The 25103-nt window shown below is 43.2% G+C and overlaps 1 protein-coding gene across 1 annotated transcript in view; it reads right to left on the minus strand.

Annotated features, from left to right (window-relative positions):
- Nucleotides 1-6353: 6353 nt before the first annotated feature.
- LOC124798539 (cytochrome P450 6k1-like) overlaps nt 6354-25103 on the minus strand; it is a 50472-nt gene continuing 31722 nt past the window's right edge. The window contains exons 5-7 of the mRNA XM_047261989.1: nt 20101-20322; nt 15325-15576; nt 6354-6961 (exon numbers count right to left, since the gene is read on the minus strand). Coding sequence (XP_047117945.1) covers nt 6789-6961; nt 15325-15576; nt 20101-20322 — 647 coding nt within the window. The 3' untranslated portion in view covers nt 6354-6788. The remainder of the gene's footprint in view (nt 6962-15324; nt 15577-20100; nt 20323-25103) is intronic.

The raw sequence follows: 25103 nt of genomic DNA on the forward strand, positions 1-25103 counted from the left end.
TGGGTCCCCAGGGCGCTGACCGGACGGCACCGTCGCTGAAAGCAGACGGGGAGCGGCAGAACCCGAGCGACGACAGAGGCGCAGCTGATTGAGATGCCGACGCACCTCACCAGAGGCCCCCAAAACCAAATACATCGCGCGGCCGAGGCAGCGAAGAATGCGCCCTGCGAGCCAACGCCGTGAACCTCGATAGTGGCGATAAAATACAACGTCGCCTGGAGCAAAAGCAGGAGTCTGCCGCTGCACAGGAACCTGATGCGGCGGATGCAGCAAAGACATCAAGGTGCGATGAGGACGACCGTGGAGCAACTCAGCCGGCGAGCGACCACCTCGGGGCTGAGAGCGATACGAAGACAAAAAGAGCAACAATGCGTCCTCCCGAGAATGCGACTCTTTCAATTTCAACATCTGTGACTTGAAAGTCCGGACCAATCGTTCAGCGGCACCGTTGGACTGAGGCGAAAACGGCGCGGATGTCAGATGTTGAATACCATTGGCCTGGCAGAATGACTGAAATTCTGCGGACATGAATTGTGGGCCATTGTCGGAAACAATAGTCTGCGGCAGACCTTCAATGCAAAAGATAGCAGACAACGCTTGGATGGTGGCGGAGGACGTCGTGGAAGACATCCGGACAACAAAAGGAAAATTACTGAAGGCATCGACCAGAACCAACCATCGAGCATTCCAGAATGGACCAGCAAAATCAATGTGCAAGCGTTGCCAAGGGGAAGTGGCTTTTGGCCATGCAAAGACTTTCCGCGGCGGTGCGGATTGTTGTTCGGCACACGCCGGGCACGAAGAACACATATTCGTAATCGCAGCATCGATTCCGAACCAAGTACAGTGCTGACGAGCAAGTTGTTTCGTTCGCACTATACCCCAATGTCCTTGGTGAAGAAGCCGTAAAACAGAGGACTGTAACGAACGTGGGACCACGACTCTGGACTGATCATTATCAGAACGCAACAACAAAACACCACGTCGAACAAAAAGTCTGTCCTTGTGAGCAAAAAATCGGCGAACCAACGGATCCTCGATCCGAGACTTTGACAAAGGCCATTGCGTAGCAACAAAACGTAAAACAGTAGCAAGGACAGGGTCAGCAGCTGTGGCTGTAGCGACACGACGAAAATCAATCGGAAACGATTCGACCACTTCATCGGTTTCCGAATCAATGAACATGCAAGCAAGTTCGGAAGAATCGAATGCTTTATCCTCAGCAACAGGCAAACGGGACAACGCATCGGCGTTTCCGTGCTTAGCAGTGGACCGATACAAGATATCGTAGCGGTACTGCGAGAGGAAAATAGACCAGCGAATGAATTTCTGCGCTGTACGTGGAGGTACAGGCTTGGTCGGATGAAAAAGCGATGTCAAAGGTTTGTGGTCTGTGATGATGGTAAAGTGACGACCATACAAGAAATCATGGAACTTAGTAACACCAAACACGAGAGCCAAAGCTTCTTTCTCTATCTGTGAATAATTTCTTTGCGCAGACGAGAGCAATTTGGACGCAAAGGCAATAGGGCGATCATGGGAGCCAACTTTGTGCGCAAGCACAGCACCGATCCCGAAATCCGATGCATCTACCATCAACAAAAGGGGTTTCTGGGGATCGAATGGCGTAAGGCAAGTATTAGAAAGCAACGCCGATTTCAACTGGCGAAAGGCGCGTTCACATTCCGTCGTCCAGACGAACGGAACACCTTTACGGCGTAAGCGATGAAGCGGAGCTGAAATGGAAGAGGCATTGCGCACATATTTATGGTAATAATTAATTTTACCCAACACACTCTGTAGCTGTTTCACATTTTGAGGGGAAGGCAATTCTTGTATGGCACGGAGGTGCTCTGGACTCGGATGTATGCCTTGGGCATTAATGACATGTCCCAGGTATGGTAAGTCACGAGCAAAAAACACACATTTGTCCTTCCTCAAGCGAAGACCATTTTGCCGCAAGACCTGAAATAATGTGCGTAAATTCGCAAGATGATCTTCTTCTGTCTGTCCGGAGATCACTATATCGTCCAGATAGTTTGCTGCAGTAGGGACCGACGCACAAATAGTTTGTAAATATTGCTGAAACAAGGCAGGGGCGGATGCACACCCGAAAGGCAGTCTTTTGAAGCGGTACAATCCAAGATGCGTGTTAACCACCAATACGCGCTGGGATTCGTCGTCCACCGGTATTTGCAAGTACGCATCGGCTAGGTCCAACTTTGAAAAATATTTTCCGGGGCACAGTTTAGCAAAAAGATCTTCCGGGCGGGGCAAAGGAAAAGTAGCAGTCACTAGCTGTGGATTCACTTTGGCCTTGAAGTCCACGCAAAGTCTCAATTTTCCGGAAGGTTTTGGCAAAATTACTAAGGGTGAGGCCCAGAGAGAAGCTTGCACACGTTCAATTACACCCTGTGATTCGAGATCGTGTAACGTTCTGGCGACCTCATCACGCAATGCGTGGGGAACATTGCGCGCCCTGTAAAATTTCGGTTGCGCGTTGACCTTCAGTTCTAAATGTGCTTCATAGTTTTTAGCGCAACCTAAGCCCGGTGCAAAAATATCTGCAAATTCGTCACACAGCCGAGAAACACTGTCTGTAGGCACAGTCTGATTCACTGATAGGACCTGATTTACAATAGACATGTTAAACAACTGAAATAAATCTAGACCAAACAAGTTCACCGCAGAAGAAGAACGAAGAACGTAAAATGACACAAGTTTTGTTTGTCCCTTGTATGTTGCAAGAAGGCTGCACTGTCCTAACACAGGAATTTTCTGTCCGGAATATGTAGTTAGCTTAACATTTGCGGAACGCAACGGAGGTTTGCCCAGTTGTTTGTACGTGTCATGATTGAGCAATGAAACTGCAGCTCCGGTATCGAGCTGGAATGGTATCACTTTGCCGTCAAAGTCTAAGTCCACAAAAAGTTTATTGTTCTGCTGACGACAAGAGCGACTGTTTTGTGCAATTGGAACAGACACTGGTACAGAATCACTTGCTAATGGACGTGATTTCCGGCGACGTCGACGCACAGTTTTTGTGGGACGATCACAGTTACTGTTAGAGAAAGTGTCACTGGACGAAGCGGAATTAACGACATGAATGTCCATGGGCGAAGGTCCACGAGCCTGAGTGTCCTTGGTTCGATTCCGGCGCGAAGCAAAGGGCCTGGAATGATTGTGATTGTCTGATCTGAGCTTTTTCTGGCAAACACTTTGAACATGTCCTTTCGTATTGCAGAAAAAGCAAATAGCTCGGCGTGACGGGCAATGTTCACGTGAATGTCTAGTAGCACACCGCGGGCACGATTTCACTACATTTGTGGGCTGGCGCGGCACACGTGGCTTAGCGCGCGGCTGCAGCTGTGCGGACGTGCGCGAGGCCCGGTTACCGGGCCGCGCAGCGCGTCCAGCGGGCCGGTTAATGTTACACACGGCTGGCGAAGTTTCAAAAGATTCCTGAGCACAGTCAAGTGTGTCCTGTCTATCCAATATGTCTATCACTTGTTGAAGGGAGGGATTAACTAGTTTCAAAATTTGCTCCCGTATGCGAACATCAGAAACGTTCTGTGCAATTGCATCACGCACCATTGTATCTGAATAAGAAAGACCACAGTCACATTCAAAGGCACAGTCCCTAGTAAGTCCTTGCAATGTTGCTACCCACTCCCTATTAGTTTGACCGGCCGTACGTTTTGTACGAAAGAACGTATACCGTTTTGCAACCACATTAACTGTTTCTTTGAAATAGGCCTCTAATGCAGACAAAATTTCCTCGTAGGACAGAGTTGCTACGTCGCGTCGGGGAAACAATTTCACTATCACACGGTATGTGGACACACCGACACAAGAAAGCAAAAACGGCTGCCGCTCTTTACCTTGAATTCTGTAGGCTGCTAGATGAAAGTTGAACTGGCGAGACCACTCGTGCCAGGTCTCATCGGCTGCCACGTATGGTCGAAAGGGAGGTGCAACAGCGTTTAGTGGCAGCGGTAGCGAAGAAGCGGCGGCGGCCGCATCGGTTTGAATGGTACGTTGACCCTGGACGAGCTGTCCAAGGGCATCCAGTAACGCCTGCGTCTGCTGATTCTGCAAGCGATAAAATTCGGACAGTACATCTGGAGAATGTGGCGAAGCCATGACACAATTAAATGTAAGCAATCAGAAAGAACTCATCCCATCCTCGTCGCCAATGTTGTGTCGGTATCTGGGCCGACACCGTGAAGTTGAGATGGCTGAAAAGGCAAGCTAGACTAACGCAGACGGGCGTGAAGTACTGGAACAGGATACGTAATTAATGTTAGGAAGAAAAGTACGGAGCAAGTTTAATACTTAACTTTACTCAATCATTGTGGTACATTGATCTTGGACGATACACAGGAGACTTTAAGTACAATCACTGTATGGCTAATGGCGCCTTGCTAGTTCGTAGCCATTAACTTAGCTGATGGCTATTCTGTCTCTCGGCTAATGAGAGAGAAAGGCTTCGTACATCTGGTCGGTAGCTAGGTTCTCGTACAACTGGGCGGTAGCTAGGTTCTCGTACAACTGGGCGGTAGCTAGGTTCTCGTACAACTGGGGCGAGTGCTCTCTCGTATCACGAGACCTGCCTTGGTGGTGGCGCTAGGTCTGCGATTACACAGTGGCGACACGCGGGTCCGACATGTACTAAATGGACCGCGGCCGATTTAAGCTACCACCTAGCAAGTGTGGTGTCTGGCGGTGACACCACAATTAACAATGTGATTCTCATCAAGATTTCTTAGACATGAACTGCCCGGTGTGGCCGAGCGGTTCTATTCGCTACAGTCTGGAACTGGGTGACAACTATGGTCGCAGGTTCGAATCCTGGCTCGGGTATGGATGTGTGTGATATCCTTAGGTTAGTTAGGTTTAAGTAATTCTAAGTTCTAGGGGACTGATGACCTGAGAAGTTAAGTCCCATAGTACTCCCATTTGAACCATTTTTCTTAGACTTGAGTCACTTCTGGGACTTAGAAATGATGACGATAAAATAACAACAAGAACGATTGCTCTCTCCGAAACATGGCTGTTTTACAGAACTTCAGTAACACATTTCAAATGGTGGAGGGCTGGAGGGTAGTTCCAGAAGTAAGAAAGAAAGATATCCACGAAATTTTAACGTCATAGAAGTGGCGACACTACCCAACCACAACCAATCGGGAAGACTTGCTGTCATGCGGAACATCAATAAAGAGAAAAAGAATTTGCCATTCTGTATTCCTGCTTTAGTGGGATTATATTTGTTTTATATATCTTATTCCAGTTATTCTTTGTATTGTGAAATACTCTGGAGGAAGTGTTAGTAGTGCTCCAGTTTCGCATCAACGTTTGTATACCGTTGCACTTAAATGTTTTTGTGTCCAATAAACAGTTTTACACAAAAAATAGCCAGGTAGGTTACAAGCAGCTTCCTGGGAGGTACGCCGCTCCTGCATGGAATTCACCTAGCAGGTGAAAGACAAGAGCCAGTGTGCCAGTCAGTCTGGGTTCGATTTTTAGGCAATTTCTCATATCTGACTAGGTGAATACCAGACTGATACCCACATTGCGCGTAGTTTACGCACTTCACAAATATTTCGAAAACATTCTCACACTTCCACGTGGATAAAGCTACGTAGGTGGAGACGTATGGGATACACAAATTCCATCCCTGGAGGGAAGAGGTGGCGACAAGAAAGGTATTTGTCTAGCCTTTACCACTAAATAATCCAAATTCAGTTCACCGTGCTGAAAACATGGGATAAGCCCAGGGAAGAAAGAAGAGGAAGACATTGTGCAATAAGCGAATCACCTACACCAAAATTGTGACCTATTGAAATCTATTTCCTTGTATATTTTGAAGTGTATGTTATGGTTTTAATGTACTGGATGATAATAACTCTGAACGATAGATTGCTCTACTGTTTTCCATGAATGCTTCTTCACTTATTGTGTTCCTCTGGAGCTCTTTGTACATAACATGACATTTTTATATGCTTTATGATGCTAAAGGAAATGAAATGTAAAACAACTTTATATGGTTCTATATTGCTTTTATTAATTCTGTCCAGTCTGTCTTCCAGAAAATGGAGCAAAATTACTCAGTACAAAAATTATTTTAGAATATTAATAAAAACTCTTTTAAACATCTAAACTGAAGCAAAATTTATACTACTTAGTAAGATGATACATTGCATGAGAATGATGATAGTAATGGTGAAAGTAATGACACTCATAATTGACTATGGTACATGTCATGTAGGTTTTGAGATTTAAAGGTTGGTAAGCTGTGATCAAAAGTGAAAATGAAGGTAGTGGCTAAAATAGTTATCTTCAGAGGCAGTTTGCTACTAATTCATCACATTCTTATATCAAGAGATGTAATGATACTATATGAGAAGGTAACTATATCTTAAGAAGATTGCAACAAGTGATATCAAACGAAATGTCATGGAAAAGATGATACACATAATTTTATTGTAATTAAATTTAGAAACCGTGGATGCCATATTCTGCCCTTAGTACTCATTTCAAAGTAGCCTCTAGTAGAATTTCGTACATGTGCTTGTTCAGTCACCTATGTAATTCTAATATCAAGCCTGGACTATGAGTTATTATGGCACAATTATTCATTACAACAGTTGGTTGTCTCTCATTCTATTCTACACATTACAAAGAATATGACAACAAACACAGCGAAATATCTATTACTCAATATGTACAGTTTTGAAATTTTTTAAATTACAATGATTAGTCAAAAGTTCTATCATAGTAGATGAACACTATACTTTGTTCCTCTTGCTCAGTCTCAATTGGATACCACCCTTTGGCGTAAGGATAAACGCCCTGGATTCGAAGGAGAGATTTCGAATGGTCTTCTCGCACGGTTCTATGTTATACTTCGCGAGAATGTGCGTAAGCCCGACTTTCGTTTGCAGCAGGCCAAATCTCATCCCTGAAACAAGAAAAAGTTGTTACTCTTCACTAATATACTCCCTTATACTGAGATAAGACACAAAGACGATACCTAGGATGAGACTTAACAACCTGTTATGCAAACGTATCACACTTTCGTTGGTATTAGAGCATACACTAATATTTAGTAAGTTTTTAATTTAGTTTAAATATCTCATATAAATCTGTAAAATTTTTGTAGCATTTTCTTGCTTGTGAACAAGGTATGACATCTGAAACTGTTCTTGTTGAATTTTCATTTTTACACTAGCTCAATTTTTTTTCAAATTTTCTATTCAACCACATGTCTTTCTTTTATATTCGTTGTCCTTTCTTTATTTTGATATTAATTACAGTATTTTACCACCCAACACTCTTTCCCATTTATTATGGTCCAATGTATAAGATTATAACAGTTCATCAATCATCCATCAAAAACTGTTGACTACGAGAATGTAGAGTTTTCTGTTCAGCTCTAGATAAAGGTAATGGAACCCACAAGAGCTAGTGTTCATTAATCAATAACATAAGAAGAAACTGAGAAAAACAGAGGTACTTCCATAAAAGAAATGTAGACACTGAGAAATTCCTCTGACAACGTAAATTTGCGGTTTTGAGATTTTTCTATGCTTAAGAGTTCACTCATGTGGTCCAGAGATCGATGAGCATATCCAATACCTGCAGTAACCAAGTGGGAATACTGAACTGTGAATTCCAGAAAGAAATGGTATGGCGAATGTCGTGCACAAGCCTTGCAACCGTGTTGATATATGTCAAAATTATAACCGATGCTGGTAGATCGCTAATAACAGTCAACAGATGTTAGTTAAACTTCTTTATTACATTATATACACACCAAAAAAGTTTTACATCACCCCAGTCCCCAGAACTCCTGAAGATAGACGTTGATCGTGGATATTGTATCACAGACGCAATCCATTTGACTGTTCAGAGATGTCACTAAACCCGCCCAAAGATGTAAATAACCATGCATGAGCAGCGCCAATTAGACGGGGAGAGGGGAGGGGGGGGGGGGGACCGACAGCCGTTCAGTTCCAGCCGTTCCACCAGGAAGGAGGTACAAACAAAGCTCATGTTGTCTGTAGTTCAACCATGCCTAGATGCCTAGACAGTCAGTACCGCGGTCCGATCGCGTCCGCATTGTTACTTTGTGCCAGGAAGGGCTCTCAACAACGGAAGTGTCCAAGCGTCTCGGAGTGAACCAAAGTGATGTTGTTCGGACATGGAGGAGATACAGAGACAGGTACTGCCTCGCTCAGGCATTACTACTGCAATGGATGACCGCTACCTACGGATTATGGCTCGGAGGAACCCTGACAGCAACGCCACCATGTTGAATAATGCTTTTCGAGCGGCCACAGGACGCCGTGTTACGACTCAAACTGTGCGCAATAGGCTGCATGATGCGCAACTCCACTCCTGACGTCCACGGCGAGGTCAATCTTTGCAACCACGACACCATGCAGCGCGTACAGATGGGCTCAAAAACATGCCGAATGGACCCCTCAGGATTGGCATCACGTTCTCTTCACCGATGAGTGTCGCATATACCTTCAACCAGACAATCGTCGGAGTGTTTGGTGGTAACCCGTTCAGGCTGAACGCCTTAGACACACTGCACAGACAGTGAAGCAAGGTGGAGGTTCCCTGCTGTTTTGAGGTGGCATTATGTGGGCCGACGTACGCCGCTGGTGGTCATGGAAGGCGCCGTAACGGCTGTACGATACGTGAATGCCATCCTCCGACTGATAGTGCAACCATATCGGGAGCATACTGGCGAGGCATTCGTCTTCATGGGCGATAATTCGCGCCCCCATCGTGTACATCTTGTGAATGACTTCCTTCAGGATAACGACATCGCTCGACTAGAGTGGTCAGCATGTTTTCCAGGCATGAACCCTATCGACCACGCCTGGTATAGATTGAAAAGGGCTGTTTATTGACTAAGTGACCCACCAGTCACTCTGAGGGATCTAAGCCGAATCGCCATTGAGAAGTGGGACGATCTGTACCAACAATCCCTTGATGAACTTGTGGATACTATGCCACGACGAATACAGACATGCATCAGTGCAAGAGGACGTGCAGCTGGGAATTAGGGGTATTGGTCTGAACAGCAATATGGATTACCATCTTGAAGGTCTCGCTGTATTGTGATACGACATGCAATGTGTGGTTTTCATGAGTAATAAAAAGGGCGGAATGTTGCTGATGTTCAACTTTATTCCAGTTTTCTGTACAGGTTCCGGAATTCGGAACCGAGGTGATGCGAAACTTTTTTTGATGTGTGTACATTTAGGGTATACCCCATAGCAGATGATCTGACAAAAAATATTTTACAGAACTATCATAAGAACATGATAATCCAGGTCAAGTCATGATTCAGAAATACATGTCACACATTACAATGTAGGTAGTAAAATGACACATACCAAGTAACATAATTGACGAAATAACATCACGAACAAAATCACAATTTTAAGCTACTAGTGCTAAGTGAACAAGAACGTCAATACAGATTTGAAGGAAATAATGCAGTTTTCATTTCTTCTGAATAGCCAGGTATCATTAAGACAACAACATCCATTGGTGACATATCAAGAGGGTAGTAAGTTGCTCTGCTCTTACAGTTTACTTCTTCATTTACTCTTGCTAGCATGGGTAGGATGTGTGCATGTTCTGTGTGGACGAAGGAGAAGCTGGCTGCAGTTTGCGAACAGGTGAATGCACTTTTGGCTACTGTCAGTCACCTTCAGGCAGCTGCCTTTGGGAGTAGCGGTGTTGGAGAATCTGGTGCATCGCATGGTACACCCCAGGTGTCGCTTGTTTCGCCCAGAGGCTCTGCTTCTAAGACAACTCCTAGTGTACCAGACGCAGTGGAACTGCACTCACAGCAGAGCGAGTGGCAGGTGGTAATGCGTTAGCGTCGCTCGAGACGGAGGTCAACGTGAAGGCCGACCGTCTGGCCTTACCCATTCGCTCTGTGAGTGAGGAGGTGGACGTTCCTTTAGCAGGATACGAGCACGCGCACCAGGAGAGGGGTTTACTAGTTATCAGGACTCCAACATCAGGTGCGTTATGGAGCCCTTTAGGCAGATAGGGCTGGAATGAAAGCCAATGTGCACTAGGTGTGTCTGCTGGTGGACATCATACGAGAGATAGACCGTTCAGGATGCAGTCGTCTGCACGTTTTGGCTCATGTTGGCACCAACGACGCCTATTGCACTAGTTATGAGGTCATATCAGTTTCTAAGGAGGTTGGTGGAGGTGGTGAAGGCATCTGGCCTCAAGTGCAGGGTGCAGACAGAGTTCGCAATTTGCAGCACAGTTCCCAGAGTTGATAGGTGTCCTTTTATTTGGAGCCGAGTGGAGGGTCTCAACCGACTGTGATGGTCTTGCCAGCAGATTTGTAGACCTTTGTTATTGAGTGGGGATTTGTAGGTCAGGGTTGCACTACACGAAGGAAGCAGCTACTCAGGTAGGAGCGCACTTTTGGAATGCGCATGGGGGTTTCTTAGGCTAGGCGGTAGTTTGAAGTACTCTGAGGAACGCCGCGCGGGATTAGCCGAGTGGTCAAGGGCGCTGCAGTCATGGACTGTGCGGCTGGTCACGGCGGAGGTTCGAGTCCTCCCTCGGGCATGGATGTATATGTCTGTCCTTAGCATAATTTAGGTTAAGTAGTGTGTAAGCTTAGGGACTGATGACCTTAGCAGTTAAGTCTCATAAGACACACATTTGAACATTTTAAACTCTGAGGAACGCTCACCAATCAATATGCGGAAAGGGAAGTCAGATCACGGTTAGAGTAAAGACTCCTCCACTTTCAAACTTTTATCAGTAAGTTGTTGAGGTATTCATAACGAAGCTCCCAAATCTACTGCTCTCCAGGAAAGCATTCGCGCTCAAATTATTCTTGGGACCAAGAGCTGGCTGAAACCTGAACTAAAAGGCTCTGAGCTGTTTAGAGAGTCGTGGAACGTATATCTGAAAGAAAGATTAGACACCATAGGAGGGGGAGGGCTCATTGCGGCTGGAAAAATATTGTCTGCGTTGAAGTTGGAAATGAGTGTGACAGTGAAATTATCTGGATGCGTATAACAGGTATAGGAGAAACCAAGTTAATTTTTTGATGTTTCTACCCGCCACCCGAATTCGCAGTGACATTTCTAGAACCATTCAAAGGAAGTTTTTGGTCAGAAGCGAGTATACAGGTAGGAGCTACTCAGGTCGGAGAGCATTTTTGGAGTGCACATGAGGGTTTTTTGGCTAGGGCAGGTCATGACCCAGACCATGCAATACTAGTTGGAGGCGACTTTAACCTACTGGGTATGGACTGGGACGTCTATGGATTCATTGCAGGGAGTACACACAGACAATCTTACGAAGCATTTTCGAATACGTTTTCTGGAAACTGTCTTAAGCAGCTAGTTTGGCAGCACACACGCTATAGAAATATCTTTGACTTTGTAGCTACAAACAGGCAGGACCTTAGCGAGAGCATCAGTATAGAGACGGGGATTAGAGAGATCGTTGTAAGTCGAAAGTTAATAAACTCATCAAGAATGCTAGGAGAGTGTTCCTGCTAGAAAGAGCAGAGAAGCAGTTGTTAGTCTCTCACTTAGACAGTGAATTGAATCTCTTAGATCCAGTAAGATGGAGGAAGAGGAATTATGGGCAAAGATTAAACAGATTGTTTATCACAAGCTGGGAAACTATGTGCCTAGTAATTTGATTAAGGACGGAAAAGACCCACCGTAGTTTAACTACGAAATTCGGAAAATGCTGAGGAAGCAAAAACTGTTGCACTACTGGTTCCAAAGCGAACGCGCAAACGTCGAAAGGCAGTGGTTAATTGAGGTCCACGCCTCTGTAAAAAGATCTATGCGTGAAGCATAAAACAACTACAGCCCTCATAAATCAGCAAAAAATCCAATCAAGAGCACGAGAAAATTCTGGTCCTGAGTAAAATCGCTTAGCTGGTCTAAGGCTTCCATTCAGTCACTCACAGACCAGCTTGGTGTGGCAGTAGAACATAGCAAAAGTATAACTGAAGTTTTAAGTTTCACATTTAAGAAATGTTTGACACAGGAGAATCGTACAAACATACCGGCATTCGAGCACTGCATAGATTCCCGTGTGGAGAACACAGTAACAAGCATCCACGGCGTAGAGAAACAATTGAAAGAGTTGGAAACAAATAAATCACCAGGTCCGGATGGAATCCCAATTCAGTTTCACAGAAGTTGTGTACGGCATTGTCCTCTTACCTAGCTTACATTTATCACGAATCCCTTGCCCAGCGCAAAGTCCCAAGAGACTGGAAAAAAGCGCAGGTGGCTCCAGTATATAAGAAAGGTAAAAGTACGGGCCAGCAAAATTCTTGTTTGCTGCAGAATCCTTGAACATATTCTCAGTTAGAATATAATAAACTTTCTTGGGACTGAGAAGCTTATATGCACGAATCAGCATGGTTTTAGTAAGTATCGTTCGTACGAAACTTGGCTTGCGCCCTTTTGCGAATTATGAATGGAGGGCAACAGGCAGTTTTCATACTTCTACATTTCCAGAAAGTATTTGACACTGTGTCCCATTGCAGACTGTTAACGAAGGTATGAGCAATGGAATAGGTTCCCAGACATGTGAGTGGCTCGAAAACTTCTTAAGTAATAGAACCCAGTACGTTGTCGTCGACGGCGAGTATTCATCAGAGATAAGGATATCGGCAGGAGCCCACTAGGGAAGTCTATTTTCTGTATACATAAATGATCTGACAGACAGGGTGGGTAACAATCTATTTTCTGTATACATAAATGATCTGACAGACAGGGTGGGTAACAATCTGCGGTTGTTTATTGTTGATGCTGTGGTGTAGAGGAAGGTCTCGAATTTGTCTATTTTCTGTATACATAAATGATCTGACAGACAGGGTGGGTAACAATCTGCGGTTGTTTATTGTTGATGCTGTGGTGTAGAGGAAGGTCTCGAATTTGAGTGACTAGGTGGTTACAAGATGACTTAGAGAAAAGTCAATGACTCTTAGTTCCCAATGTAAAAAAATGTAAGTTAATGCAGATGAGAAGGAAAAACAGACGCCTAATGTTCGGAAACACCATTAGTAGTGTTCTGCTTGACGCAGTCACGTCGTTTAAATATCTAGACACGACACTGCAAAGCAATATGAAATGGAATAAGCATGTGAGAATTGTGGTAGGGAAGGTAAATGTCAGACTTCGGCAGCTTTTGGAGTACATATGTAGATGTAGGTGCAGATAAACTACCGAATCGGCTCGGCGATGAGCGTAAATTTCCCTAAACCTCTCTCACGACGGGGAGAGATTTAGCAACACGATTCAGAGAGCGCACTTACAAAAGCTATAGTGCACTTGCTTTCCATTTGAGGGTGAATGGTCATCTTTTGCTTCTCATCAATGATGATTTGGACATTGTGCATGATGAACCTCTATATTCTTGAAAAATTGGAAATTTATGTGCATCGCCGATCCGGTCCGGAAATTGTTGTCAATGAGGAATTCGCAAGTGGCATGCACTGGCTTTCCCAACATTTTTCACGATTTGATGGTTCATTAACATGTCTCCTTTCGCGCTTACTTACTTTTTTTTCTTTACAGCGGATAATAATTTTATTTCATTTTTATTCATCTTTCGTTTCTATTACAAGTAAAATAAAATACGTTTGTTTGGAAACCGATTGCATTTGTTATTATTAATATTTCTTTTAGAATGTATTTAGAATGTATTTGCATCAATCACTATTGTTTCTGGAATTCTGAATGTAGGTGGCACATCTGTTTACCTTTAGCGCATCTCTGTGCATTTGTGGAAGTGACACATGACTGCGTTCATTTATGTTTTAGAAGATTCCTGTTGTTTTATCGATTTTATAACTTTGTATCATTTTGTAATACATTTTTATATTTTGTACTTGGTCATAAGGCTTTAACACCATCTGGTGTCGGCTTCTATCACAGTGTTTTTATTATTTTAGTTACTTTTCTCATTTTTACTATTTTAGTTGCATTTTACATCTATTTGTTGTTTGCCACTCATTCTTTCATGGTTTTTTTCTTAGTTTCTTCATGATTAATCATGGCATTGTGGCATCGAACGTGACGAATAATCTAAATAAAAACAAAAAAGTTTCTCTCGTGGGCTTAAGTAGTCCAATGGTCAGCATGTCATCTGGCGTGTTCAGTTGTTAATTTTTGGATGCATTATTTCCTTCAAATGTCTGTTGACGTTGCCACTGGTAACTTACAGTTGTGGTTTTGAACGTGCCGCACTGACTACATTTAAAATTGTTTCATCAACTATGTTACTTGGTATTTATCATCTGGCATCAAGTCTTGATCTGGATTACCATGTGTTAATGATTGTTTTGTAAAGTATTTTTTGAGAGGTCATCTGATGTTGAACTACACCCCAAACATAAGGTCAACTAACATCTTTAGACTGTTATTAATGACATAATAACATTGGTTGTAATTTTCACATGGTATGGAGAAGGCTAGAGCTTTTTACCAATGGCGCTTAACAATAAGCTGAAAGAAGGTAGAGAAATTATGTAAACTTGCTTGTGTAGCAGTAATAGGAAGCTCAGTTTCTTGTTAAAAATGGGCAAATCGTAAGTTCTAAATATTACAATTACTCCGAACCTACAAGGGTAAAGCCCCATTGTCTCCTAGAGGATTACGATATTGGGAGAACACATCACCATAGCTCCATTTAAAAAAAGTGAAGTTTATACCGACGTCTCTGTAATTATGGCTATTGGTCTGTGAGAAATTTCTCAGAAATAATTTGGGCGAAAACAGAATAACGATAATATTAATGGGTCAGGAAATATTTGTGGTAAACTCTTTATGTGAATCATATAATGTTAATTATATCTAATACCTTATTTCTGTATGTTATGTACTCTGTTTTTTGTACTATCCTTGATTCCAGTACATTACGGATTGTCTTGAGCACATTAGTATGTATACATTTAAGTGACTGTGATATGATTTGGAAGAAATTGTAACTGAACATGTATTTTTGTCTCTTATTCCACTTTTTTAAGTGTCTGTGTAGAGAAATATAACGGTATTATATCTATTCTAAAATGCATTACACAGTTTTGTTTTTATGAAATGTTCCATATCCTCGACATTTCCTCCTTGTACATACAGTACGTCCAAGCTTAACTTTGCAGAAGCATTTTTTGTTAGTATGTGTGATACTACTGAAAGAGGTCAAAGTTGAAAGGAATAAAAAAATAGTGGTGAGGTGGTTTCAAGAAAGAAAACGAGATACGACGACATGTGCAACAGTTCTCTGACTCACCTATGCAGATGCGTGGTCCCTCTCCAAACGGCAAGTAAACGTAGGGGTGTCTCTGGGCCTTCTGCTCCTCAGAGAACCTCTCGGGGTCGAAACGTTCTGGGTCTGGAAAGTACTCTGAGTCATGGTGGAGACCATACGCAGGTATCAAGATCTTAGTACCTTTCTCCAGAACGATATCAGTACCAGGGATCTTGTACTCAGTATTGCATTCCCTGTTGAGTATAACAACTGGCGGATATTTTCTCAGCGTCTCTGTAACATGAACAGTGAAACAATTTTTTTCAATAATCAATTAAGTTCTTTCCTCATTTCATATTGTACTATCATTGTAAAGCATATTCCTGTGTTTTTAAGTAGGCTGTTCGATTTTGTGGAAGAGTTCTATAGAGATGACCAATGAAATATCATCTGTGAATTTGCTTGAATCTAACTTATGTAGTTCATAATATAGAATGAATTTCGTGTCAAGAATATGTATCGATTTTTGTACGGTTCTGACATGAGTAATGAATACATTAGTATTACCCAGACAACTGTGGGGTGCCACATAATGTCAAGAATTGAATAAAATGATGAAATTCAAAACACCACTTAAAAAAATTGAAATACATAAGCAGTCAAAAATGTCTATATAACAAGAAATAGTGTGTTTCATCTTAAGACAATTTTGGTCTACATTTGGCCTACAGTACTAAGGTAGTGGTTATCTCGCTGAGGTTATTATGGTGTTACAACAAGGTCGCCCTAAAATTACAATGTGTGAGTGAAAATTGCACTGTGATCCTATTCGAACTTCAGCAGAAATTTCAGGAGTTGAGGCTGAGAGATGAAACCTTGAAATGTGGTATGACTTTAATGAAATTACTTGTGAGTATTATTTTGCCCCTCACTCACCGTCAAAATAAACTTAGCAATTGACAAAGTAGTGACATCATTATTATTTGCGGCTGTTTACCTATTTCAAATTATTTTTTACACTCTTGCTTCATGCACTGGCAGAACGCCAAACCTCAAAAATTTACTTTCAAATGACCACATTCTATTGTTGTTAGATGTAGTTTCTAAAATATTTTGTAGCTACAAATCGTTATATGCATTTCAACTTGCAACGAAAACGTGCGTGACAAATTAATGACTGAGTGTTTAAATGCTATTTGCTTTCTTTCATTTAGGAAGGATTAGAGCATTACATTAAGAATTCCAAACCACTGTTCATGAGTGATAATGAACTACGAAGAGCCATTTTCAATTGAATCCCCTGTCCTCAATAATTATTTCATTTGTTACGAATATATGTTATTAACTCTCTCTCTCTTTCCCCCAGCCTTATACTCACTTGCAGGTGAAACAAGAAAATGGCACCTTTTGGCTGATGTCTAAAAATAAGCCTATGTTCCATAAAATTCAGGAACACACGTTTTCAATAAATTGCCAGCAACCATTAAAAACTTGGTTTCATATAAAGCACCGTTTAAACAGAGTTTGAAAGACTTTCTGATAGGCAACTCCTTCTGCTCCATAGATGAATATCTTAACGGAGACTGTTAAGCCATCTTAAGTAAAAATATCGGTTGGATTTCAGCTTTGACAGCAGTTGGTCACAACAGTCAAGATTAGGTATATTGTGTATGATAAATTTATGAATAGTGCATAACAGTGTTTCATTCTAACAGCGTGTTAACTCTGTAAATATTAGCTGTTCCAGATTACCACATTGTATTCACCTATTTCGACAATCTCCTGATAAATACAATATTTTCTGACATGTTCCACACCCACGAGAATCATCTCAATTTTTGGGCCTATGGAACGAAAACTGAATCTAATCTAATCTCTAATCAGAGCTAATATCAATGGTCCGTGATTTTGTACCGCCACAGGATACAAAACGGTTACAGTCATTTTTATTATAGGAAGTTCACAGGGGATTTTACAGAAATTGTCAAGCCCTTGAATTGTCTATTAACAAAATAAGTGAAAGTCGAGAAGTCAGCAGAATGTCAAATGCCTTTGAGAAATTTAAACATACTTTGGCATTTAGTCATGTGTTTGTATTTCCTGGCTACGAGCAAGAGTTCACACCGTCCTGTGATGTGAGCAATATGGCATATAGTAATGTCTTGAGCCAAATGTTGGGTAACAGGGAACATCCAGTAGCTTATTCATCGAGACAACTGAACAAGATAGAAAGCGAGTATTAGGCCTTTGAAAAATAAATGCTAGCTGTTATTTATGCCGTTTCCTAGTTTTGCTGTTATTTATGTGAACAAACATTTAAGGCAGTTACTGATCTTGCTTCCCTTAAGTGGCTACTGGGGTTGAAAGAGCCTTCTCATATATTAAAATGGTTGGCATTGAAGCTAAGCAAGTTTAATTATGAAGCAGTGCATAAACCTGTAGTCTCGGCAATTGTCACACTGTACATTGGTTACAGAATACGAGTCATGTGGTGAGAATATATTACTATCGCAGGCAAATGTGATGAATAGTGAGGTGAGATGCTTCATGGACCTCTCACAGTAATGAAAACAACAAATAAAAGGATGCGAACTATGTTACAACAAAAGAATTCAAGAGACAAAACTTCCAAATCTGAACGGAAGAGTATTAATAATACGTGTACTTGCGTAGAAGAAATAGGAGATACGTACGCCTGGAGATCCCTTCCTCACACGTCACTGTTAAAAACGGACGTTACACCACGACACAGGCGATGGGGACTTTCCCCTGATAGACAACAGAGCAGACAAGGCGCAGTGCTCTTCCGTAATGGGGCTACGTGTAGTGAATCCGTCTAGGGATGACATAAGAACGTATTTATCTTGAAAACTTCGCATGAAGAATCGGTCTGACGCCATGAAGCTAAACATTAGGCCAACCAAGAGTGCTGACTGGCTCAGAAATCGGGAGCACGTTCGATCACCCATACAGAGGGAATCACGTGATTGACTGCTATAAAATCCTCGCCTTCCTTCCTCTCACTCTCAGAGTAGGTCGTTCCAATTGTATCACGGATACCGAAGGAAGATCCTTTCTACTAGTTGCAAGGTGCCGTGATGAATCAACGAACTGACTCCAGCCGGCGCCGCCTTGGGGTTCACTGATGCAAGTTCGCAGCCATCCGGCTGTGTATGGAACTTCGACTCTGAGCTGCGCTCCTACCGGTCGCAATGCTGACTGACTGAAGATGGCCGGGCCGATCTTCTGTGGATGAAGAATCAGTCTACCTGTCTGCAAGTTGTTCAGTTTGAGAGCACTGTGCCTCATCCGTCACTTCTGTGCAGTACATACACCCCCTAATTGACTGTATACTGGAACCGCCTCTCAGGCTGACTTTTGGCTCTTCCACCTACATGTCACCTCGACAGCCGACAACAGGGGTATGCAAATTTCTGGGGCTGTCCATAAGTGCAGTTCACTCAACAAGAGCACTGAATCTCTGACAGCCACGCCAGGCTGTATTGGGGCGACGGCCACAGGGCGCTCCTACGACAGAGCCACAGCACTGAACCTCCGACAACGCCGGGGCCTGCAACTGCATATTGCTCGCCGGGTGCTGATGTGCTACTTTGTTCCTTCAGGCAACACGGCCGCAGGATTGTAGACAGTGTGAATATAAAACTCTTGCCAGTAAAAAATTGTTAACTGAATGATATCTCATAGCACCCTAGCACTCCACAGGATTCCACCACCTTATCTCCGTTTGTCTGTCCTACTCTCAAGTAGGGTGCTGCATCTGGCGGGCTCCTACAACCCATATCCATCATCAAAAAGAAGCTAAAGGTTCAAATGGCTCTGAGCACTATGGGACTTAACTTCTGAGGTCATCAGTCCCGTAGAACCCAGAACTACTCAAACCTAACTAACCTAAGTACATCACACACATCCATGCCCGAGGCAGGATTCGAACATGCGACCGTAGCGGTCGTGCGGTTCCAAACTGTAGCGTCTAGAACCGCTCGGCCACTCCGGCCGGTGACGAAGCTAAAAGTCTGCTGATTTATTCTATGATATGTCTAAAGGAACGGGCTTCGTAAATCAAGATGCAGACAAATATAGGTCAGATGAACAAGGTCATTTCGTCATAGGATCGAGGAAAATGTTGAAAACGTAGAAAAGTAATTTGTCAGCTTCTTGGGATACTTCATTTGTGGCTTGAGTATTACATAACTAGACAATGTAGAGGTATACTGATTTGATAGGCTCTTCCTGGAGAGAATGAGCACTTTTCTGTTGACAGAAACTGTTTTAGACATAGAGATGATGACTGCCATAGGAAATGTGAACATCATGCTCTGTGTGGCAAAATATGGTACACGAACCATGTCTGGCGAAGTTGTAACAAGATATCTAAATACATGAACGCGAATTAAAGTAGGAACGCCATTATTGAAACAAATTCCTGAGGAATTATTAAAAAGCTAAAAAACTGCACAATAAATTATTTCTTTCAAGTTGAAAGGGAAAGAAGTTTTGGTAAATAACACGTAATTTGAAGACAGTTTTGCACTATTCTTCAAAGACAATAGGAACCAAACCTTTATGATTAGGTTCGATTCGTACTTGTTGGATTTTTCCCTCTTTATTTCCTCTTTTAATTTTGTCTGTGAGATGAATAATATTTACTACGACCTTTTTCTTTCCATTAGAGTTGGAAACAATAAACACAATTCTTTCACTGACTTCGAATTTAAAGTAGGGTTTCTTCACAAACTTGAATGTCAGTCTAAATTGTGAATAAAATATCAGGGCACGAAACTATATGTTCGTACATACCTGAGACTACTTTATCGAGGTAGTGCATGCTGTTGATCACATCGTAGGTGATTTGTCCATCACTTTGCTTCAGAACTGAGTCGATCTCCTCCTGGAGACGTTTCTGGATGTCACTGTGGTGAGCTAGCTCGTGAAGAGCGAAGCTTATCGTGGTTGATGAGGTCTCGAAGCCCGCTACGAAGAAGACAAACGCCTGGGCAGCGACGTCATCAATTGACAACTCTGGAAAAGATAGCTGGCTCTTATATTTTCTCCATGATTGATCGGAGTACCCACCAAAATCTGGTACGCAATAATATTTTAAGACAGAAATTTGTTTCCATACACAATTTTCTGAAACTATCAACAAATACGTTACACGGATCACTGCTGAAAACTGTATTTTTTTTGGTACGTGGTACTGTACAAGTGTCGAATTTTTAGAGATAAATAAGTACCAAACGATAGTGACTCATATCCACAGAAAGCACTACTTTCAAAAAACTCTCTATGACCAAGATTATACACTCACTAAGGTGACAAAAGTCATGAGATAGCGCTATGCACATATGCAGATGGTAGTAATATCGTGTACGCAAGGTATGAAAGGGCAGTGCATTGGCGGACCTGTCATTTGTTCAAAATGGTTCAAATGGCTTTGAGCACTATGGGACTTAACTTCTGTGGTCATCAGTCCCCTAGAACTTAGAACTACTTAAACCTAACTAGCCTAAGGACACCACGCACATCCATGCCCGAGGCAGGATTCGAACCTGCGACCGTAGCGGTCGCGTGGTTCCAGACTGTAGCGCCAAGAACCGCTCGGCCACTCGGACGGCTGTCATTTGTACTCAGGTGCTTCATGTGAGAGTTTCCGAAATAGTAATGGCCGCACGATGGGAATTAACAGACTTTGACAGCGGAATGGTAGATGGAACTAGATGCATAAGACAATTCATTTCTGAAACCGTTAGAAAATTCAGTATTCCGAGATCCACGATGTCAAGAGTGCGTCGAGAATAAAAAATTTCGGGCATTAGCTCTCAGCAAGGACAACGCTGTGGCCGTAGGCCTTCGGTTAAGGACCAAGAGCAGCGGCGTTTGCACAGAGTTATCAGTGCTAACAGACAAGCAACACTGTGTGAAATTGTCACTGAAATCAATGTGGGACGTGCGCCAAAAGTATCCGTTAGGATAGGCGTTGAAATCTGGCGATGCGGGCTGACGACCGACGCGAGTGCCTTTGCTAAGAGCATGACATCGCCTGCAGCACCTGTCCTGCGCTCGTGGCCATATCAGTTGGACCCTAGACGACTGGAGAACCGTGACCTGGTCAGATGAATCCCGATTTCAGTTGGTAAGAGCTGATGGTAGGGTTAGAGTGTGGCGCAGACCCCACCAAGACGTGGACTCATGTTGATAACACGGCAGTGTGTAAGCTGGTGGTGACTCCATAATGCTGTGGGCTTTGTTTACATGGAATGGACTGGGGCCTCTGGTCCAAGTGAACCTATCATTGACTGGAAATAGTACTTGGAGACTATTTTCACCTGTTCAATTAGGTTATTCGCGACTGGTTGTGAAAAACGTTCTGAACAATTCGAGCAAATGATTTGGTCTCCAAGATCGCCCACACCTGAATCTCACCGTACTACTATGGAACATAATCGAGAGCTCAGCTCGTTCACAAAATTGTACACTGGTATGGAAATGGAAATGAGCGTATGGTGTCAGTGGCAGGGACTTCCCAGTTGGGAAGTTTGGCCACAAAGTGCAGGTCTTATTCAGTGCGACGCCACAATGGACGACTTGCGCGTCGACAATGGGGATGAAATGATGATGAGGACAGCACAACGCCCAGTCCCTGAGGGGAGAAAATCTCATCCCCAGCCGGGAATCGAACCCGGGCCCCAGTGTGTGGCAATCCAACGCGCTGACCATTCAGCTAATGGGGTGGACCTGTACACTGACAATATTTTCTCAATTAATGATAGCTATAGATGTTGCATGGCTCAGTATTTCTGCAGCGGGCTTTCAAAGACTTGTTGACCATGCCACGTCGAATTGCTGCACTGTGCCAGCCAAAACGAGATCCGACACAGTATTGGGAGGTATCTAATGACTTTTGTCAACTCAGTGCGTGAGAAAAACAGAATTCTCAATCTCAGGTAATATTGTTGTCGTCCATATTCTTTCAGTGATATGGGATAGGTTGATGAGTAATGGTTTGTGGGAGGTCAGTGGTACTGCATTGAACATATTTGATAAGGAGGGTGGTGGACATGGTTCAGTGGTACGTACTGTCCCTTGCAGTGTGACATTCTTACCATGTTTCAGTTAAACCAGGTGAACAGTATTAGAGTCAAAGCAGATAAAATTATATATTTAAACGAACTACATGTATTGTAAAGTATTTAGCGAAATGTACTTTAATATGTTCCTCAGATATTAGCTGCAGTGTTTCATGTTTTTATAGTGTCCTCCCTGGAATTGAGAGCCGTTCAAAATGTTCATTATTTCGGTATTTGATTCAAGATCTCTCATATCTCTGAGAGCATGTCTACACATTCCTTACATAACACTTCATGTATGATATCTCACTGACCGTTGTTGGAACATTATATTGATTGTTGATAAGATTTTAACAGAACTATCTAATACATTTTTGTATCGGTATATTTGAGCACACAGTTCAAAGACAGTCATGAACGATTGAAACTGATCGTTATCTATTACAGTCGATGATCAAATACCAGAATTTAAAAAAAAAAACATTTTTTAGTCTGTAGCTGTTAGAATAGTATGGATATCCATCAATATAAGTGCTGTTATTTAAAAATATAGTGATGCGGTGAACAACCACAGTGTCTGCTGCAGCTCTAAAGGTCGGTTACAGGGAGCGGTTCAACTTAGTCTGTAGGAAGGAACGGAATGTCTGCTGCATAAGTCAATTGTTTTAGTGCCCTCAGCGATAATGACCCCAAGGACTGAGGTCAGGGAAACGTGAAAGCCAAGAAACTGATCCTCGCCTACCTGTTCATCTGCCATGGCAGCTATCATCAGTTGTATCTCCTGTAAGATATGCTGGAGAACGTATGGACTTGATAGGCAGCCGCCCACAGTTCCATTCTACGTGTTGCTCATACAATGCTGCTCGGGTTGTTGCATCAACTGTATTACAAAGGTATCAAACCGCTCACAAGTATTGTGGAACTGCATACATGTCTAAAAGCAAGCATACCATCTTAGTGCATTTTGAACATTTGCTGTGAGTTTCTGACTTCAGAACGTTCTAAACTGTTCTGATATTGACTTATCTTCTTTTTCTGCTCTGAGGAACCTGTCCACAAAATTTGAAACGTATTTCTGATACACACTGTCTACACAATCTGATGGGAACCATCCAGACTGCTCTATATAATGCGTAACTGACCGCTAGACGTCACGAGAGACGGATCCACCAGCATAAAAGGAGTCTGGGAGTATTTTGCTGTGAGTAGAGATGCAGTAACAGCAGAATGGATTGATCAGGAGAGCTCAGAGACTTCGAATGGGGCTAGTCATTGGATGACACATGAATAAGATACCTGTCAGGGGCATTACAACCCTCTAAATCTGCCCAAAGTCGACTGTTGGTGATGTGGTAGTGATATGGAAACGCGAAGGAACCACCACAGCCAAACAAAGACCACGCAGACCTCATGTACTGGCGGAAAGGGACCGTCAAGCTTTGAGAAAGGTGGTTATAATTATTTGTTGTTGTTAAATTACAGGGAATCAATTGAAACAGTAATTTAGGGGGTGCAAAAGCACCACCAACAGCTCAGCTAGGACAATGGCTATGCACAGGGAGCTGAAAAGAGTGAAGTGCAATGGTCGACCATTTCCTCATAATTCACACATATATATAGTGAGTCGCTACAGGTGGTCCAAAGAGCGACGCCACTGGACAATGGATGACTGGAATGAGCAATCTGGCGTGATGAATCACACTGTGCCCTGTGGCAATCCGATGGAAGGCTGTTATATGGAGCGCCAGCAATGGAATATAGTCCGCCCTGATAGCTGAGAGGTCAGTGTGACGGATTGCCGTCCTACGGGCCCGGGTTCGATTCCCGGCTGGGTGCTGTGTTGTCTTCATCATCATTTCATCCCCATCCGGCACGCAGGTCGCCCAATGTTGCGTCGAATGTAGACCTGCACCAAGGCGGCCGGACCTGCCCCGTAAGGGGTATCCCAGCCAATGACGGCCAACGCTCATTTCATTTCCAATGAAGTACGGAGGAGGTGGTTGCTGGCTTCTCTACTGACTATTTTATTTTAACTTGGTGCATTTGCCCAACATCACACACGACCTAACCTTCGTGACATATGGCAAATGCTAATGTGGTTGTGATAATGTGCAAATGCACATTATCACTGTGATACTTAACTTATACACTGTGTGATCAAAAGTATCCGTAGGAGAGATTTCCACACTCCTAGGTCCACAGTTTCCCATGTGATAGTGAAGTGGAAACGTGAAGGGACACGTACAGCACAAAACTGTACAGGCCGACCTCGTCTGTTGACTGACAGAGACCGCCGCCAGTTGAAGAGGGTCGTAATGTGTATTAGGCAGACATCTATCCAGACTATCACACAGGAATTCCAAACTGCGTCAGGATCCACTGCAAGTACTATGACAGTTGGGGGGCGAGGTGAGAAAACTTGGATTTCACGGTCGAGCGGCTGCTCATAAGCTACACATCACGCCGGTAAATGCCAGACGACGCCTCGCTTGGTGTCAGGATCGTAAACATTGGATGATTGAACAGTGGAAAAACGTTGTGTGGAGTGACGAATCACAGTACACAATGTGGCGATCCGATGGCAGGGTGTCGGTATGGCGAATGCCCGGTGAACGTCATGTGCCAGCGTGTGTAGGGCTAACAGTAAAATTAGGAGGCGGTGGTGTTATGTTGTGATGGTGGTATTCATGGAGGGGGCTTGCACCCTTTGTTGTTTTGCGTGGCACTATTATT

This window comes from Schistocerca piceifrons, chromosome 5, assembly GCF_021461385.2.
Source record: "Schistocerca piceifrons isolate TAMUIC-IGC-003096 chromosome 5, iqSchPice1.1, whole genome shotgun sequence".
In the NCBI taxonomy this organism is placed as follows: domain Eukaryota; kingdom Metazoa; phylum Arthropoda; class Insecta; order Orthoptera; family Acrididae; genus Schistocerca; species Schistocerca piceifrons.